Below are 18,471 nucleotides of genomic sequence, written 5' to 3' on the forward strand. Positions count from 1 at the left end.
AGGTATGAGTTTACTAGAAATTGAAATGAGCGTGGTGTTTGTGGGGTTGCTGCTTCTGTGCGTATGAGCAGCTATGAATACATAAATGAGCGCGTTTGTTTGTGTCTATCTAACTATCTCCTGCGCTGATCCCTTCCTCCTAATCAGTTTATTGAATATTCTGTTGTTGTAAAAATGTGAAGATTTTGTGATCTTACTCGCGACTGCTGGGTGTTTCAATTCGAGTGGTGTCTCTGGTGGACTAGCTAGGGCCATCAATGAAGGTATGTTCTGTGTCTGGAGTGGGTGATGTGGGTGATTAGAGTGAGTGTGGTAAGAGTGCTGTTGCTGCTGCGAGTGATATGTTTGCTGTTGATTCAGCGGACTAAGTGAGATATTCCCGCGTGGACGAAGCGTTGGCTGTGATCTTTGTTGACGAAGTTGGTGGTGTTTGCGTATTGCCGATGGGGATGGGTACGCGGGGATATTGTGTAAGTTGTGGTAGAACATAGGTGGTGGCTGTAGTGGCTGGTATTGCTGATATGGAAGCATCATCTGTGCAGGCATCTGTGGCATTTGCGAGATGGGAGAGATGGGAGCCATTCCAGCCATTCCAGCCATGTTTACTGGAGGCGCCCTAATTAACGGACCAAACTCCCTGACAATGTCTTGATGAGTTATATTCAATTCAAAATTCAAAAAGGACAGCAGCTGCCTCTCCATCAAGTTAACCTCTGCCACACTAAACAACCTAGCGTGTCTAGCCCAGTGCTTGTTCTTAGGGCTGCTGTCATTAAGAAATTTTGAAGCGACTATCAAAGCAGCCAAGAATACTCTATGTCTGGTGCAAGACATGCCTTTAGCAACGGGTGGAAGCTTGAGCCTAAGTCTATCCAAGTAAACGAGGGTAGAAATGAGAGTTGGAACTTGGACATTTGATTGGTCAACCAGAGTTGCGATAAAGCATTCCAAACTGGGCAAGGTAGATGATTGAGCGAGTAAATCATCTGTCAAAGACAAATTGGGCAATTCAGCAGCATCTTTTGTTGGCGTAGCAGGTGGTGTGAGTACTGATTCATATCCATTCTTCCCCCCAGCCGATAACAAGCTATCCGTTGTCTTCTTTGCGAGGTAGGTGATCATTGAGGGCGTAACGGGTGAGTAAACAAATTCCAATAACTCCTTTTCATGCTTAAAGAAGCTTAATTGACTAAACGGGCACTTCCTATCAATCTTCATTGTTACGTTCCAACTTTTTCACTTATTCTCAATAAGGAAGGTCTTTCACTTTGAGCTTGTGGACGTTCTCAACTAAGAAATATTTCATCTTCTCATTTTATATTCCATTTGTACCTTATGATTGATTTGTTGACATGCTTTCAACCTGCTTCGCCGTCAACTTTATTAAGACCTAGGGTTGGCAAAAATTTTTATTTTCTTGTGTCTTTTGAGATGAGGAGGGGGCATATCCGTAGGGAGCTTGAGCATCCCTTTCAAACCACCTTTCAAACGCGTAAAATTCTAACTTTTCGTCGAGATATGCACGTCATTGCGTAATAGTAAACAAGGGCGGGAAAGGCGAGAATACATGCAAGCAATACATCTAGTACAAGCACTGCACTCCCGCACAAAACCCACCCTCTATCCTCACAAATCAGTCAAATACCTCAATTTACGTCACCAAATGTCTAATTCATATCTCATCGGGCTCAATTTCATAAAACAGCTGTCAGATCTATTTTGTCTTTTTGGGTGAAATATGAATATTTTCAGCCTTTTCCGCTCATTTGGCTACAAATTCTGACGTCTTGAACCGGCCAACGTATAGTCCGCAGGGAGGGGCAGCAGACAGCGCGTAGACTACAATATATTAGTATATCGCACACAAACACACAATATATCACATTGGACAGCGACAACACGCAGCACAGCTCATCACAGCACACACCCCAATGCACCCAACCCCATGCCCAATATCAGCGTAAGAGAACGAATAAGCGCTTTGGAGCAGCAGCACCGGCCGAGCACAAGCGAAGGCGTCGCCGATGCCCATCGAAGGATATCCAGCAATTCCACAAGCATGAATGTGAAGCAGCGCGCGAGTTATTTCCAGGGCGAGGAGAGTAGAAGTAGGAGTAGGAGTAGCGGCAGCGACAGTGCTGGTGGTACTAGCAATGACACCACGAGCAGCAACACGGGCAACGCATCCACTCCACCCTCCACCAATCCACCTTCCTCTCCCCGCATCGACAGCAGCAGCGTGCAGGTGGAGAGTGGCAGTGTGGGCAGCGCCGATAACAGCATACATACACCTACTCCCGCCTCACCCGCTTTCACAGCCACCACTGACGTCCATTATCAGGTCCCTGAGCTCGTCGAAACGGACTTGGAACACAACCAGGAAATAATCCAGCTGCTGAGAAACGACAAACAGCTGTCTTTTGCACATGAGACTCAGACACATGCACACCCTCAGTCTCGTACGGACGTTCTTCAGGCTACACACGACCTAGCAAACCTCAGTACATCCTTCGACGGTGAAGTTGGTGAGCTGGACGGCGTTCTTGATGCGGATAGCAGTATTAGCAGTGCTAGCAATCGTGATAGTGAACTGGAAGCAGATACTGAGGCTGGCTGGGTGACAGTCATCACAACATAACCATGACTGAATATGTCTTATTATATGGATACCTAGTCAAAATAATACACGCAGTTTATCAGTAGAATCAGTAGACAGCAGGTAGCTTGAAGTACCTATTATAATCCATTTTCCTATTTTGTTTCTAGTTTCATTTGAATTCTAATTTGAGTTCCCATTGGCCTTCACTCCACCTAATCACTCACCATCTGTGGGTTGGATTCGCGGGTGATAGTGAGTATATGATCGCCAATAGCACGTGCATCGAATCCTGCCTCACAGTAAGTAAAGTAGTAAACCCACTTGCGTCTAAACACCTCGATCGCCTCATCCGACAATCCTTTATGTTCGAGTGCGAGATGATGGCGAATTTGTGTATCGAACGACGCCTCGAAAGCCCTGCGCCAATCGCGAAGAGTGCGAGAGTAATGAGGGCCTATCTGCACAACATTATCGACCACCAGCTTTCCTTTGGTGCCCTCCAAGAGTGTATCAAAGAGGGCTGTGAGACTAGGCAGAACGCCACCCGGGAAAATATACTTGCGAATGAAATCGACATTCTTAACGTAAGCCCCGAAACGACCTTCGGGGATGGTAATAGCCTGGATGACGGCGATGCCGTTGTCATTGAGTGCCCAATCAAGGCAATCGAAGTAACGGGCCAGGTACTCTATACCCACAGCTTCGATCATTTCAATCGATACGACACGGTCGAAATTTGCGTGCCAACTCTGTGGCATGTTTCTATAATCGCAGAGATGCACCCTGATGCGATTACTCAGTCCAGCATCACTGATACGTTGCTCGGCGAGCTCTTTCTGCGCTGTGCTCAGAGTGAGTGTGTCGACTATTAGACTCGGGTAAAGCTTGCACGCCTCGATCGCAAACGATCCCCACCCACTGCCTATTTCTAGCAAACGCATGTTGGGGAGAATGCTAGTTTTGTGTATGATTGTGTGCAGCTTTCGCAGCTGCGCAGCGTGCAGATCATCACCCTCATTCACTGCATCCCCATTAGCCAGTGTGCGGCCGTTGTTGTTTAGTTTCAGTTTGTGTGTTTTCTGTTTTTTCTTCGAGTTGCTGGTTGTGCTGCCGTTATTGGTGGTGCTACCGTTGCTGCCATTGCTCCCAGTAAGCGCCAACGCCACCTCCGTATCTGCCTTGGGATCCTCGTAGATACCGCAGCTGTATGTCATATCGGGGGAGAGGAAGCTGGTGAACATGTCGTTTGAGATATCGTAGTGAGCTGAGATATTGCGACGCGTGTTCGTTATGCTGTTTGCGAAACGCGTGTTGAGAGCATACGCCAGCCAGCTATACAGATAAGAAGGCAGAGTCGACATTTCAGCGAGGTGCTTGCGGTTAGCTATGAAAATCTATAAAAGGCGCGGTAAGCACACATCGACGCGCCTCGCAACCCACGACACACCTTGAAGACGGAAGTGAGATCATCGACGTCTATATCGCCGAACATGTACGCCTCGCTGAAACCAACATCGTTCATTAGGAGTAGACGCACCCAGAAAGCGTGATTCTTTACTGTGATGGTGGCTTGTGGCTGTTTGCCCGGTTCCCCCTTTCCAAATACCACAGCACCCTCATCACCGAGTACAACCAGCCTCCCAATCTCGATTCGCTGAAAGTACGACACAATCAACTGACGTGAAATCGCTGTCACTGGCCCAAACCCATAACCCAGAAATCCCTCTTTTACGCTGCCAAGTACCTTTTCTGCAGCTCGCAGCACACCACCGCTACCGACATTGCCACCGAAATCAATTTTTTCTCTCTCTACTCCCACTGTACTTTCCCTGAATCCACCACGTCAGCTTATCCGCGGCGCTATCTTTCCATTCTCACATAACGGTAGTGATCGCCGAGTTCCGAAAGGCAATGACCGCGCACGCATGACAAAAGCGGAGGTACATTTATATTTACATTTATAGTGTCATCATATTCATCGCAATCATCGTAATCTATATTATATACCTTTACAACAACGTCGAATGTGTTCTATCGCGGCATGTCTTGAGAAACTTTATCAATGATGTCCCTCCTGTACCTTTGATATCCGTATCGCGCGATTCCGGGACATTTGCTGAATTTGAGTCTGATTCTTTCTCTGCCTTGCGCGACTGCGTCACAACATACAGCGTAGCTATCTTGATATGTTCACTACGCAACTTCTTCATCGATTCTATCGCACCATTGTACGCAGATTGCAGGTCAGCATTATGCGACGTACCCACGACATCCCGGCAGCTCGGTTCGACACATTTGAGGTGATTAAGGAACCGCCTGTGATAGTCAGGCATGTACGTCTGCATTCTGCGCATAAAAGTGTCGTCGAAATCAGCTTCGTCGTCTACAGGAGCATGATTTACCCCCAGGAAGGCATCTATAGCGTGAATTAGTGATGATTGCCCTGCAGATGGTCCGCCGTAGTCTCTATACACCCCCAGCGGGTCGACGCCTTCGTAATGCCACTTGCCCTCGCCATTTGGTCCGTTGAACCATCGCCTTATGCTCGTGTAGAACACTTCGGGACTGCATTCTGCACGCACTGCGACGAGTATCTCTGTAAGCACATTTATTTGAGCGGCTAGATCAGTCAACTGCCTGCACATCCTGGGAAACGACACCTGCGGTGATACGTCTGCCATAAACGCTTCATCGAGACATTGAGACATCCTCTCCAAACATAATCTCCCCTCTACTTCAATATGCGCCGAAGTTAAGTAGAAGTGTTCTTCATCGCGGGATTGAGTGAAAGTCAAGGGTGCTCGGAGATTTCCACGTCTAAGGCCCTTTGATTTGTCAATGTACTCCCAGTTCCACAGTACTGTGGAGGCGTAGGTGAGGATCGGAGGTAGACCGAGAGCCAGAGCGGTGGTATGCCAAGGAATCGCGATGGAGCGTGGTATGATCTGTGTCGATTGCGTAGTCTGCTTCTTGTGCGCTGGCTGCGAGTGAACGAAGAAATGAGCGAGGAACGACAGCACAGTGTATGCTCTTCGAACCGAGCGGATACCGTCGGAAAGGATAGTAGGGGGCTCGAGTACAGACATCTAATCGGCAACGACGTTAGAAATGCTTACGCAAAACTCACACCACTCACGCCACAGATGGCATTACGCCATGTATTCGAAACCTCGTTGTTAGCACCGTCTAGAAGAAGAGGGAGATTTTGGGCAGAATCCAACGCTAACTCCCATATATCATAGCACTCAGATAACCTCCTCAAAGGCTCTTCTGGTGGGAGAAACGCGGATCTGGGATCGACGTCGAAATCGGCAGCGGCAAGCGTGGAGCAGTCCAAGCTTCCGGAGTAGGTGAGCGAGCGCTGCGATAGGAAATGCTGATGAGGTAATTTTGTATTGGAATTCATTTTGGCGGAGAGCGCTTCTTGATCCGTGGCCATCATCAGCGATCTTGACATCTTGAAAGAAGGAGATCAAGAGGGGAATTATATAAACAAACAAGTAAATTATAATACTAAAAAAAATGTATTGGCGATTAGGATTCGGGGTTAATAAAGAGATTGATCAGATACTCGATAACCATAACGTCGAGCTTGAAGAGATCCTACAAGAAGATTCCGTCGTACACGAATCTAAATCTCATAATTACAGACTGATAGAGTATTTGACACTGCCGCATAACCTCAGAAAGCTTCTAAGCTACTCTATTGGCAAGGCAACAGTTGATGACGACAGGAATAAGCTGAGGTGGGTCTTTTAATACTTTAAACTCTTCAATCATCTCAATTCACCTCATTCATTTAAGATTCCCGTACGTGGCCACCGAGATATTGTCCAGTGATATTCCTGCGATACACAATACTCTACTAGAGCCTTCAAATCGCAACGAGTACATACAGCCATTCTGGGATTTTATTATCAACAAGTCCACCCAAGAGTTGAATGATTTAAACCCCTTTGTCGGCTATTGGGGAAAAATATTGGCAAAATTGTTAGACACTAAGTCAGATCAAGTGGTTGAATTCCTCAAAGCTCAACCATCTCCTATAGATTCGTTCCTCAAACACATTGAAACTCCCGTTATCGGTGATTTACTATTTAGATTAATTGTCTCTGATCACCATAACTCATCTCTCATTGAGTTTTTCACTCAATCAGATTTCATACCAAAATTATCAAATATTCTCTCTTCAGAATACTCAAAAGATGCTCATTTAGCTGTTTCTGACTTGATGAAAACTGTCATCACATTCTCTGCACCTTCTCCGCCTGCAGCCAATGGTGATAATCAAATTTATATTTCAAACAACTTGGCAAGACAGCTTGCAAGTGATGACCTGGTTAATAAGCTTATCAATTTTATCCTAGATGACGTTCCAGTTGGCAACAAAGTCGATAGCGGCGACATATCCACAAATCACCTTCCTGATTCTATTAATGACTCGAGTAATGAACCCAATAATGAGAAACTTGCATCAGTTACTTCTTCACTCATCTCCATCTTATCCATTTATATAGAACTCATTAGAAAAAACAATGCTGATTTCAGCGAACCGCATTTATTCCACACACTTAGAAACAAACTCATTACCATACAACAATCTCAGCATCAAGAGTCTATCAACAGCCTCAACGAAGATGATACTAGTAGCGTGAGTAACATGAGTAACCTCAACGACGAACAGTTGTCTAAAAAGGAAGAAGAAAAGGAACAGTCTGACAAAGACACATTAGAGGAAGCAATGAATCAAATGTCTCAATCTATCGGTATAGTACATTTAGGCTCGATATTGAAGGCTTTCACGAATAGATTGTCAGACTTTCAGAGCCTGCTCAATCATCCGCGCAGCTACAAAGGCATGATCATGTCTTCAACTGGCCCTATCAAGCCTCTAACATTTGAGAGGTTCAGGATATGTGAACTTTATGCTGAGTTGCTCCATTGTTCGAATATGGCCATCTTCAATAGACCAGCGTTTAACGGTCCACACTATGACGGCTACGGGAGGCTGATTGGTGGACTGGAAGCATTAACACAGCTATCGCGAGCACTGTCAGATAGCGAGGAAACGGACGAAAATGAGGAAATGGAAGAGATACCCGTAGACGCACCTCATTCAGACTCCACTCATTCGGACTCTACACATCCACACACACCCCATACAGCAGAACGCTCTGAGAATACTCAACAACTACCACAATCAACGTCTAGTTTGTCCATACCTCACGCTCACACTGACGATAACCAATCGACGCAACTCACTACAGGGGAGAGTCTTAAGAAAGCGTTGATAAACAACGGAATTCTTAAAACGCTCACAGACCTCTTTTTCGAGTACGCTAGCAATCCATTTCTGCACAACGTAGTCTACGACGTGATACTGCAGGTGCTGAATGCACCGTTGGAGCGTGGACTAAATATGGAAGTCGCAGTGTCTCTTTTTAACGATGCTCGCCTAATAGAGAAACTGTTGATTGGGCATGGCAAGGTGAAGGAGAGCGTTGAGAGGAAGACACCGACACCCGGCTACTCAGGACATGTGATGCTCATAGCGGATGAATGTCAGAAAGTGTTTGAAAAACACGACACGCTCTATGAACGCATCAAGACGTCCTTCCCACAAGACGAATGGGACGCGTTTGTGCAAGGACCACTAAGAACTGTACAGAATCTGGAGAAGGAGCCGTTAGGAGGTATACGTCCGGATACTAACCCATTTGGTCAGTATGGTAAGGTTGAAGGAGACCAGGACGACAGTGATAGTGATGATGATATCGGTTTCATGAGTGCTGGATTCGGAAGCAGCTATCGAAGCCTGAGTGGACAGTCGCATGCCAATATCAATTTCGACGAGGATGACGATGACGATGACTCTTTCTTCAGCTCGTTTAGCTTCAAAGGTGCGCATCCGCAGTCGCAGTCGCAGTCGCAGTCGCAATCGCTGGATGAGGATGATATGAATGAAGTGGCTGGTGGAGGTGCACAAGTGAGTTCTTTACTTTTTTTTTGCTAAACAAAGATTGCTAAGCTTGGTATAGCTCAGCAACTTTATGAACACAGATGACGATGAGTTTGGTGATTTCACCCAGGGCGGTATGGATGACGTCGATCCGTTCGGTATGCCGCACTGCAGCAGCTCTGGTAATCCATTCGGCGACAATTTTGCGCCTGCAGCTACACAAAACCTTACACCAGCAGACTGGTCGCGGGACTTTAAGGAGAGTGTAGACAGCGAAGGAGAAGGAGCTGCAGACATAGTCAGCACTATCACTATCCCTGATTTCGACGACGACGAACACACGGAACACTCAGAACACATGGAGGAAATGGATCACCCAGAGCACTCGCAACACACTCAGAACATCAATGATGCCATTAAAGGTCTTAAGATAGGCAAAGTAGTTGATGAGCGCGAGGCGTCGTCGCAAGCTGACCTCGACACTGGGGCGCCTCTAGGACCTGGCTCTAACGCGGCGGCGGAAGTGACGGACGAGTGTGTCAAGCGCGAAGTGGACGGCGTCGTAGTTGAGGCGCCGAAAGACGACATGGTGCTGATAGCCGAGGACAGTGCAAAGACGGAATGAGACGGGAGTATTGTAATATAAAATGTATACAAGATTCTGTGATAATCGGTAGTTGCCTTGACTAACAACCATGACTTCAATATTTAAAGGCGCGACCCGGAGCAGCAACTCTGCGAATTCTATTAAGTCTATCAACTCGCTTCCACGCGCACTTACCACCATCCCCACCAACACACCACGCCAGCGGCGCACAATCACCACATCTGCATTCATACTAGGCACGTCATGCGCACTAATCGGAGGATATGCGATGGGTGCGCTGCGACCGCCGCACGCTCTCGCAATGCTCTACCCCGCACCTGCTCCTGGGCCGCCGTCGCCGCTGAGCGATGCTGGCCAATCGCACACGCTAGCGCTAGAAAAGGAGATACACCAACTGGCGCATGTTCAGGCCTTGAAGAGCGATAGTGATTGGTATGAGTCCCGTCCCTATGCAGCGATGGAGCAGAACCGGGTAATAAACACACTCACAGCCGGCGCTCTCCGTTCACCGGGCCGGTTGGCTATAGCGCCGCTGGTACACGCACGTCACGATGACAGCGAGGCTGTGGTCACCCTCCATGTCGGCCGCGGGGTCTGCGGGCATGACGGTATCGTGCATGGCGGCCTAATCGCAACGCTGTTCGACGAAAGCCTCGCAAGAACTGCCCTTCTCTCGCTGCCGGGCAAGACTGGCGTAACTGCTACCCTCAATATCAGCTATAGAGTGCCCGTCAAGGCGGACCAGTTCGTCGTTATTAGGAGCACGCTCGAAAAGAGGGACGGCAGGAAGGCTTTTGTTAAGGCTGAGCTCTCGGATTTGTCAGGAAAGGCGCACGCTCAGGCTAATGCCCTCTTCATCGAGCCTAGGTGGTCCTTCTTGGCGGATAAAAAGAATATCAGGAAAGCGTTAGGCACAGAGAAGGCCTAGATTAGTGTAGTTTTGGATTAGATTACGTGTTGCTCTTTTTTTTTGTTCATGCTTGCATATGTTGATGCTGATACTGGGCTGTATGCCTTTGATGTATGTATGCGTGCCTTTGATGTTTGGCTAGCTGTAGCGCTTCTTGCAGATTCTTTGAGCCATCATCAACCATCTTCTTTTTCGATTCTTGCAAATGACGAAGGTCTCAGAATTCAATGATATATATTAACGCCAACACAATAGAGAAAAGGAGCTCTTTTGATAAGTAAAACAAATCAAAGCTAGCACTTGAGCTTCCAGAAGAGTGAAAATATTCACGTGTGTATAAACCTTAATTGAAACATATCTTTCACAGCTGCAACGACGATTCAATGAATCTTCAATATCTACCACACGACATTATTGTTGAGATACTCAGCCACCTCAAAGAAGACGAGCATTATACGTTGCGATCGCTTTGCAGTGGTTTCCACAAGGCATTTCCATCGTCGGAAGAGCTGCTTCTCATAGAGCCAGCCTCCATGACCTGCTAGGACTCCCTCGACAATACACGTCAAAATTTCCATAACAAAGTATCGAATGTAAAAGCGGAAAACTTCATTAGCTTGTTAAACAACGTCATTGAGAATCCATCTATCGAATATAATAATGTATGTTACCTGAATTGATATAACAACCTTCACTGATAATTATACTAGATCTGCAACTATCAATTTCAACTTACACGAGAATGGTCCTTACAAGAAAATAGTGAAACTTTTGTCTCTACTTCCAAATTTGTGCAGACTCAAGATGATAACCGCAAAAATGTCGCTGAAAGCTCTGGATTTTCCACTTTGCTTCCAAAAATTGGAATTGATCTACATTTGGAATCCAGTCATGATGTCAAGTTGGGGGAATCTCCTTCCCAACTCTGAAATGGATTTGCTACGATGATAGGAAATTAAAAGTAGATAGTTTGAACATAACAGAGCTGGAACAGAGACTAGCAGTCACTTACAAGAATTCCTTACGGTTTCCTAATCGGTCTCTTAATCAAGAAGCTCGACCAATGCATGATGATTATAAAGCTAACTACTAGTTCCATATGTCCATTTTATCACACATGCTGATTATACCAAAGGACTTTTGCTGCATTCTGATCATGGTGATAGTCCTATCAACTTGTAAAGCAACCGTTGCATATCTTTAGTAAATTAATTGTAATCCCAATAATCTTAAAACAAAAACTAAACATATGAAAAATGAACTAGTCAGCTCCACGGATTTAGCTCTCTGTAGTCATATAAAACACTATTGAGTGGTGTTTGAGTGGATGTAGATATCGTACTGTTATCATCTTGGTCATCTTCATCGTCAATTTCGTATCTATTTTGATATGAATGGCTGTGGCCTGGTATATCCTCCTGCTCATGTTCATTATGCTCCTGATCCTGCTCATTATGGACATTATGGACATTGGAGAGACTCTTACGCGTCTGCACGCTCTCCTTAGGCCGCTGGAGGTGAGCGGAAGCTGATGACGCCGACTTGGGCGAGAGGAGTCGACTAGCCGCGCTCCTTTTGTTTGCGAGAACCTGATCTTCCATATCACGTCTCAAACGCATCTCCTCCTCCCGCGATACGTCTATATGGGGGTAATTGTAGTCACCGTATGCTGTAGCGTAGTAAGTGTGAGTGTAAGAAATAGCGTCTAAAGACCATCTCCACTCACGCAGTCGCTTCGCCTCAGAATACAATTTATCCTCTTCAGCTGAAGTTTCTCCGAAACTACACGTCGAGAGGTCGTCGACTGGGCGCTTGCGTCTGCTCGCACTTAAGTTTGCGTTTGCATTTGCAGCTGGCGAGGAGGTATTGATAGAATTATAGCTGCTGTAGTGGTCGTTAGTCAACCCACTCACTCCTGCTCTATCGCCATCGCCATCGCCATTGCGCACACCGCCGACCCAGTATTTCCGAGCACCGCCGCTGGCATAACGCAAACCAGCACCGAGGCGAGTATTGATGGCTCTGCCCTGATGAATCTTGTTCGCTGCGACAGGCTCGAACTGTCTATAGTCGAACCCGTCGCCCTTGAGCGTCTGGAGGGAATCGATGAAGACATCCTTCATAGCGAACGAGTCCCTGAATGCATATGCCAGCGGGAGTCGTGAGGAGAGATAAGCGGATTTTGACACATAGTCGCCGCTTGAGAAGGCGAATAGGTGGAGTATTGCGAACAGAGGCATTTCGAAACAGATGAGCATATCACCAATAGCTAGAGAGATATGCTCGTTATCTGTGTATGGTCCGACTAGTTACGCTCGCGTTAGCAAGTTGAGCGTGACAAAAGGAAAAAAAAAAAACGCACGTCTCGGAATCGCCCCCACCGCCACAAGGAAGGACACAAGAAGACCTTGCCAAAAAGTGGCAAAAAGAATTCCCTTCACGCATATGAACTTGGGAATGGGTCTGAAGCCGCGCAGGTCGTCGTGTACCGTCACCCAGAACATGGCGAGACAGTAGAGTGCAGTACAAATACTGACATTGTATATGAGCTGGACATAGGTATAACCGGCATTCCAGGCTATGTTTCCGTCATCGTACTTGTCTGTAAGCTTGAGGATGAGGGTAAGGATAGCGAGCAGAGGTTTCACCCAGGCGTATTGGAGAATGCCTCTTTTGAGGAAGAGGAAGCTGTGTGCTTACGTGTGGGTGAGCAAAGAGATTTACGAAGCCAAGAAACCTACGATCAGAGACGTCCATTGAGTCCTGGAAGAAGGTGACCGGGAAAAGGTGCTTGGTGGGCTTGCGGCCGAGGAGAGAAATGATAAGCTGACGTTCACCGCCGCTGAGATGAGTCAGCGGACAATATTATTCAAAAGCGTCTACTTGCAGGTATTCAACCTGGTATCGGCGTCAGGCGTTAGACGTCATTGTTATCGGTGGAGTGAAACGGGTAAACTTACGAGAAGATTAAAGAAACAGTAAATAACGAAAGCCTGTTATAATTAAATATAAACATGTAATCCCAATGTGCCCGACGCACCTCATAAAGATCCCTACCGACATCGATCCAATACGCAGCATCGAGCGAGAAGAGTGAAATTAGGGACGCGAGAGCGTAAACGGGCAGCCTTAAGAGGAGTGAGATGGGCATGCAACTAGCGCCACACGCACATGACCAATATCCTCACTGTAAATCTCTGCAGCAGCGGCATACGGTAATTGAGTAAATGCGTCTTAATACCAGCCAGGCTGATAATCGTGGCGAGCAGTGCAGAAAGCGTACACAGTACAAGGAGCACAGTGGGCAGTTGACTGCCAGATCCTGCCATTCTAATCTCTATCTTCACGCTGATGACGGTATGAAACAAACAAGAAGGAAGAAAAATCAAATTATGTGTATGATACGCACAATCACGCTAATAGTCAGTTCCCCTACTCACAACCTCTTTAACTGTCGGTCTAAGCAAGATGGTGTGCTCAAATTGTGCTGTCATGCTACCCTTAATATCGTGCAAAGGTGGGTAGTCATTCACGATACCGGCATCCACAAGATTGTTCAATGCGAGTAAATACCTCGATTCTCCAATCCGATCGAGATATCTACGGCAGAATGGCAGCGTACCAAAGTTCTTGTCAATCACCTTTAACAATGATTTTGCTGATTGTGTGCGTAGTGGTACGTGAGGCGCGTCCTTGTTACGTCCATAGTGCGAGCAAACACCTTGGTCACTGACGTAACCTCTTCCGGTACTACCGAACGTCTCAATAGCGTAGTACTCCCCTTCTTCCATCTTAGTTTGATCACCGTTGTTCACAATCGGGACGGATTTCCCGCCGTGGATTTTATATTTATCGATAGAGTGGCCACAGAGGTTGCGGATAGCCTTCACTGGGTACGTCGTCCCATTCACTTCAACCTCATGGCTCTCCATGACTTCTTGTATTTCAGCGCCTATATCGCCCAAACGCATATCAATACCAGCGACTTTGATACCTGTATTAGTCGCAGCCTTGACAGCTTCGAGGAGTTTGTTATAAGTTGGTTCAAAGTTGAGCGTGAATGCCGAATCAACGATGCGACCGTTGACGTGAACGCCGAAATCAATTTTGAGTACATCTGATGCGTTGAGAACTGTGGATGCACAAATTAGCATTGAGACCGATAAAGCAACCCCACTCACCAGTCTTATCACCCGCATTGGGTGTGTAGTGCGCAGCGCAATCATTCAGACTGACGCCGGTAGGGAAACCAACGCCACTGTTGAGGCCATCCTCTTCAACACACGCCCGTGTTCCGTCTTCGACCATCTCTGCAATCTCTGTCATTGACATTCCAGGCTTGACACTGCGCTGGACGTAGCTGCGTACTTGACGATGCACCTCACCAGCTCTACGTATATCGCTGTATGTCTTTACGGGATCTGCCATCGCCAGCTTCTCAGCTTCCTTCTTCTCAGCTGATGTCGTTCTGTACGAGTTTTCGCCGGAATATTCCTGTATCTCTCCCTCAGGATAACTGCCATTGGGGAAGAGCTTCGTAATGCCTACGCGAGGTGGCTCTGATTGCGCTGTTGCCTTCTTTTTCTTCTTGTTGTTGTTCTTTTTCTTCTTCTTCTTCTTGGCTGCTCCTTCGCCATCTACCGCCTGAGCTTGCGGGTTGTTCGTTTCCTCCTCATCCTCCTCTTCCTCCTCAGCGTTGTCTATTATTTTCTTCTCCTCGTCTGCTGACATTGGTGGTGGTGGTGTAAGCGCAACTGAATCTTAAATTTTTATAACTAATATCAGCAATAAATACGAGTTTACAATACATGCAGCCATTTCATCCAAATGTCTGCGTCCCGCGCTGGGTCCTGAGTGTTTTACTAGAGTTTGTTAGCGTGAGCGAATGGAAACGGCAACAAATTGACACACCTAATTCTCCAATCATCCTTGCCCTCAAATTTGTTGTAAAGCGGTTCTACCTTCTCCTCCCTTTTTCGTTTACTAATCTTATTAGAATCTGCAGTCTTGAAGAACGTAGGCGCGACCTCAGTGAGCCACTTGGGCTCTATCGTGATTATCTCCCGCATATACTCCCTGCTAGTAAGAACGAGCTCGTGATATATAACCCACTCCGGGCTTCTGTTAAACAGCGAGCTAGATGGGTGTATAGCGACTGGTGTCCCTTCCACAAGAGTCTTATATCCCTCCGTAGGATCCTTCTTGGCAGCGTGTCTAAAGAAACCGGCTGTGATCGCTCTGCGCACCCTGTTGTAATTCTTTCCACAGCTAATCACCTCGTGATGGTATCTGTCCATGATCGCTACAAGCTGCTTGCGAACGTCTGCGGCACGCTTTATCGTTCGCGCCTGTATAAAGTTCTCGAAACACCATGGATTACTAAACCGACTCGCTTCCCATCCGTTGTACACGGCAAGCAGTGTGAGGTGGTCGCCTTCGGGTTGATGGAATTTCGCTTTCTTCGCGTCGGCTTGTTGTTGCTTTTCTTTCGGACGGTAAAACACATTTTGAGCTTCGAGCATCGCAACGATAGTTAGTATTTCTTTGCTGCATTCCAAGTCTACACTCGCGATCAACATCTTAGCTCGACTAGGATCCATTGGGAAATCAGCCATTTTGCGACCGAGGCGAGTAAGCAATCCTTCGTCATCTAGAGCCGATAGCGCATAGAGATTTTCTAGAGCTGTTATCATAGTCTGTGCTGGTGGTGGATCCATGAAATCGAACCCAAGGAGATCGTTAATACCCATTGCCTTGAGTTGGAGAATAGTATGGGATAAGTTCTGACGTTGAATATCGGGCACAGTGTTAGGAAGCATCTCATTCCTAAATGCCGCCTCTGTGTATAGTCTGTAACATTTTCCTGGTCCAGTACGACCTGCTCTACCCGCTCTCTGCCTAGCCTGGGCCTGTGAGATGGGTGTAACGACCAGACTGTCCATACCGAGACGAGGATCGTAAGCATTCTGCTTGACGAAACCAGGATCAACGACGTAGTAGATACCGTCTATTGTGATAGATGTCTCTGCAATGTTGGTAGCAATGACAACCTTACGTGCGCCTGGAGGAGCCGGTTCGAAAATTCTGCTTTGCATCTCGGAAGGCAACGATGAATACACCGGGAGAATAATAAGCTCGGGGACTTGATTACCTAGCGCTTTCATACGTTCGTATAAGATTTCAGCAGCTGTATCGATTTCTTCTTGACCAGTAAGGAATAAAAGTATGTCTCCAGGTGGTTCAGACAGATGGATCTGCATCACCGTAATTAACGAGGCTTCCATGTAGTCAGATTCAGGTTCCTTAGTGTACATGATCTCGTAGGGGAATGTACGACCTGGAATAGTGAAGATAGGGCACCCATTGAAGTATGTAGAGAACTTTTCGGCATCGAGTGTTGCAGATGTGACGATAAATTTGAGATCAGGACGGCGTTTCATTGTTTCTGTATCTTGTTAGGTAATTTATTAAGAAGATAAAAATACTCACTCTTGAGCAAACCGAACAGGACATCGGTGGCGATAGTGCGTTCGTGAGCTTCGTCGAGAATAATGACAGAATAATTTCTCATATCAGGATCGACAAGACACTCCCTCTGGAGCATACCATCAGTCATGTACTTGATTCGCGTCTCAGGACCAGTGCAATCTTCGAATCTGATAGTGTAGCCGACTTCTTGACCAAGACGACAACCAACTTCCTCCGCTACTCTCTTACTAACGCTCATTGCAGCTACACGTCTTGGTTGGGTACAGCCAATCTTACCGTACTCAGCGAAGCCTTCTTCTGCAAGATACTGAGTCATTTGGGTGGTCTTACCTGATCCAGTATCACCAACGACGACGAGTACTTGATTGTCTCTTACAGCCTGTACCAGCTGCTCCCTCAGCTTATATATTGGCAGCGAAGCTCTCTGTTCTTGGATAGTCTTGTCGGTAATTTTTCCGTATGTAGTTGCTTTGTTGAACGTTTTGGCCTTCCAGGCAGGTGCGGCAGACGCCTTAACGTTTTGGTCTTGAGCAAATTGCCTATCGCTTGGCTGTGCAAGCGGATCTTGCCATGCGGATTTGATGTCGTTTTGCTCCGAGTCTTTCTCTTCTTGAGCATCTTGTTGACGAATTTCTCTACGCTCTTTGGCCAAACCAGCGCCTGAGACGGCGGCTCTGTTCATGGATCCATCTGGAGCCTTGACGATACGCACGGGAGAAAGATCCAAACTAATCTTTGTCTGACCCTTTAAGAAGGAAGGTTCAACGTCGCGGACTTCGATGTCAACATCTTCGTCTAATTTATTTTGATTGCTACGAATGTTCATAGGGGCATCAAAATCGCGGTCAAGATCTGGGTAATCTGAGGGTTTTGCGGCGCCAGAAGCGATCAGTTGCTTAATTTCCCAGCGTTCTGGGGAAGTGTAGCGTTTTACGGAACCTCTATAATGATCATCTGGGAAGTGAGCAGAATGAGTGGAGTGGGTGGAGTGTTTTGAAGATTTAGAAGGTTTTGAAGATCTAGATGAGGATCCTTTACTTGGAGCAAGATGAGGACTGAGGTCATGACCATTTGATTGATCAGCGTCTTTTAACGATAAAGACAATCGGTGACCATCAATGGACATGACCTTGACGTAAACGAGCTGATTTCGTCTGAGAAAATCGCGTGGGTTATTAACTCTACTGTTTGACATTGCGGAAACGTGTACTAAGCCATCAATTCTACTGTTGAAACCGTTTAAGCTGATGAAAGCACCGAAATCTTTGATTGAGTTGACGGTACCTTGGTATATAGAGTAAACTTGAGGAGAAGAGTGGGTAGGAGTCATAGTGGTTGTAGAGGGAGAAGGATCAGGCTGTATTCTAGGTTTACTAATCTTATCAAAGGAATTGCTATCCGTCCAGTCTTGGTTTGGCTGTGATAAACCTGGGAATACTCTTTGCTGGTCTGGATTTGATTGTGGTTTTGATTTTGATTTATACTTTGGATGCATGGTAATGATAAGCCTATCGATGGTATTTATCGCAGATTCAGGAAACGAAGCCCCCATTTCATTCAGTTTGCTCTTGAAAGAGGCCAAGTCTTTCGATTGCTCGTGTATGCTGAGTATGAATTCTGCTAGGACCTGTGGGGGTCGTTAGCGGTGTTTTTGGGAGATCAAGAGAGATGGCTGAGTAGAATGGGAGATAATATGTAAGGGATACATCTCCGGGGAGTCCTTTGACGACTCCGTGGACGCCGGAGAGATGAAGGAAAAAGACGAGGCAGCCACCACAAAAGACCCACCTTATCTTTAATACCAGTATAATTAAACAGCTCTTTTGTAATTTTCTGATTTAGATTTATAATTTCAAGATTTTCTAATTCGTCCATCTTGATGCAGCTCCTGATGGTTTTGAACAAGA

General features: G+C 46.5%; 8 protein-coding genes across 8 annotated transcripts; 3 read left to right on the forward strand and 5 right to left on the reverse strand.

Annotated features, from left to right (window-relative positions):
- Nucleotides 1-105: 105 nt before the first annotated feature.
- On the reverse strand, nucleotides 106-1,122 carry J056_003295 (PHO85 cyclin-1; the record flags this gene model as incomplete). The annotated part of the gene is made up of 1 exon (XM_009268518.1): nucleotides 106-1,122. The coding sequence occupies one exon, from the start codon at nucleotides 1,120-1,122 to the stop codon at nucleotides 106-108; it is 1,017 nt and encodes a 338-aa protein (XP_009266793.1).
- Nucleotides 1,123-1,945: 823 nt separating this feature from the next.
- Nucleotides 1,946-2,638, forward strand: J056_003296 (uncharacterized protein; the record flags this gene model as incomplete). Its single annotated transcript, XM_009268519.1, has 1 exon — nucleotides 1,946-2,638. The coding sequence occupies one exon, from the start codon at nucleotides 1,946-1,948 to the stop codon at nucleotides 2,636-2,638; it is 693 nt and encodes a 230-aa protein (XP_009266794.1).
- A 173-nt stretch (nucleotides 2,639-2,811) lies between these two features.
- J056_003297 (Indoleamine 2,3-dioxygenase family protein) lies at nucleotides 2,812-6,056 on the reverse strand (the record flags this gene model as incomplete). The annotated part of the gene is made up of 4 exons (XM_009268520.1): nucleotides 2,812-3,993; nucleotides 4,047-4,428; nucleotides 4,613-5,685; nucleotides 5,736-6,056. 4 exons carry the CDS (start codon nucleotides 6,054-6,056, stop codon nucleotides 2,812-2,814), a joined length of 2,958 nt encoding a protein of 985 aa, XP_009266795.1.
- Nucleotides 6,057-6,121: 65 nt separating this feature from the next.
- Nucleotides 6,122-9,183, forward strand: J056_003298 (SIT4-associating protein; the record flags this gene model as incomplete). Its single annotated transcript, XM_009268521.1, has 3 exons — nucleotides 6,122-6,345; nucleotides 6,404-8,585; nucleotides 8,638-9,183. 3 exons carry the CDS (start codon nucleotides 6,122-6,124, stop codon nucleotides 9,181-9,183), a joined length of 2,952 nt encoding a protein of 983 aa, XP_009266796.1.
- Nucleotides 9,184-9,253: 70 nt separating this feature from the next.
- On the forward strand, nucleotides 9,254-10,093 carry J056_003299 (UPF0644 protein PB2B4.06; the record flags this gene model as incomplete). Its single annotated transcript, XM_009268522.1, has 1 exon — nucleotides 9,254-10,093. One exon carries the CDS (start codon nucleotides 9,254-9,256, stop codon nucleotides 10,091-10,093), a length of 840 nt encoding a protein of 279 aa, XP_009266797.1.
- Nucleotides 10,094-11,340: 1,247 nt separating this feature from the next.
- On the reverse strand, nucleotides 11,341-13,404 carry J056_003300 (Transmembrane protein C30D11.06c; the record flags this gene model as incomplete). The annotated part of the gene is made up of 6 exons (XM_009268523.1): nucleotides 11,341-11,744; nucleotides 11,802-12,380; nucleotides 12,438-12,770; nucleotides 12,817-12,917; nucleotides 13,090-13,203; nucleotides 13,247-13,404. The coding sequence occupies 6 exons, from the start codon at nucleotides 13,402-13,404 to the stop codon at nucleotides 11,341-11,343; spliced, it is 1,689 nt and encodes a 562-aa protein (XP_009266798.1).
- Nucleotides 13,405-13,491: 87 nt separating this feature from the next.
- Nucleotides 13,492-14,806, reverse strand: J056_003301 (Methionine aminopeptidase 2-like protein; the record flags this gene model as incomplete). The annotated part of the gene is made up of 2 exons (XM_009268524.1): nucleotides 13,492-14,207; nucleotides 14,257-14,806. The coding sequence occupies 2 exons, from the start codon at nucleotides 14,804-14,806 to the stop codon at nucleotides 13,492-13,494; spliced, it is 1,266 nt and encodes a 421-aa protein (XP_009266799.1).
- An 88-nt stretch (nucleotides 14,807-14,894) lies between these two features.
- Nucleotides 14,895-18,439, reverse strand: J056_003302 (Pre-mRNA-splicing factor ATP-dependent RNA helicase prp22; the record flags this gene model as incomplete). The annotated part of the gene is made up of 4 exons (XM_009268525.1): nucleotides 14,895-14,937; nucleotides 14,987-16,520; nucleotides 16,565-18,191; nucleotides 18,353-18,439. The coding sequence occupies 4 exons, from the start codon at nucleotides 18,437-18,439 to the stop codon at nucleotides 14,895-14,897; spliced, it is 3,291 nt and encodes a 1,096-aa protein (XP_009266800.1).
- Nucleotides 18,440-18,471: the final 32 nt, after the last annotated feature.

The sequence above is a fragment of the Wallemia ichthyophaga genome (genome assembly GCF_000400465.1).
Source record: "Wallemia ichthyophaga EXF-994 unplaced genomic scaffold scaffold4, whole genome shotgun sequence".
In the NCBI taxonomy this organism is placed as follows: domain Eukaryota; kingdom Fungi; phylum Basidiomycota; class Wallemiomycetes; order Wallemiales; family Wallemiaceae; genus Wallemia; species Wallemia ichthyophaga.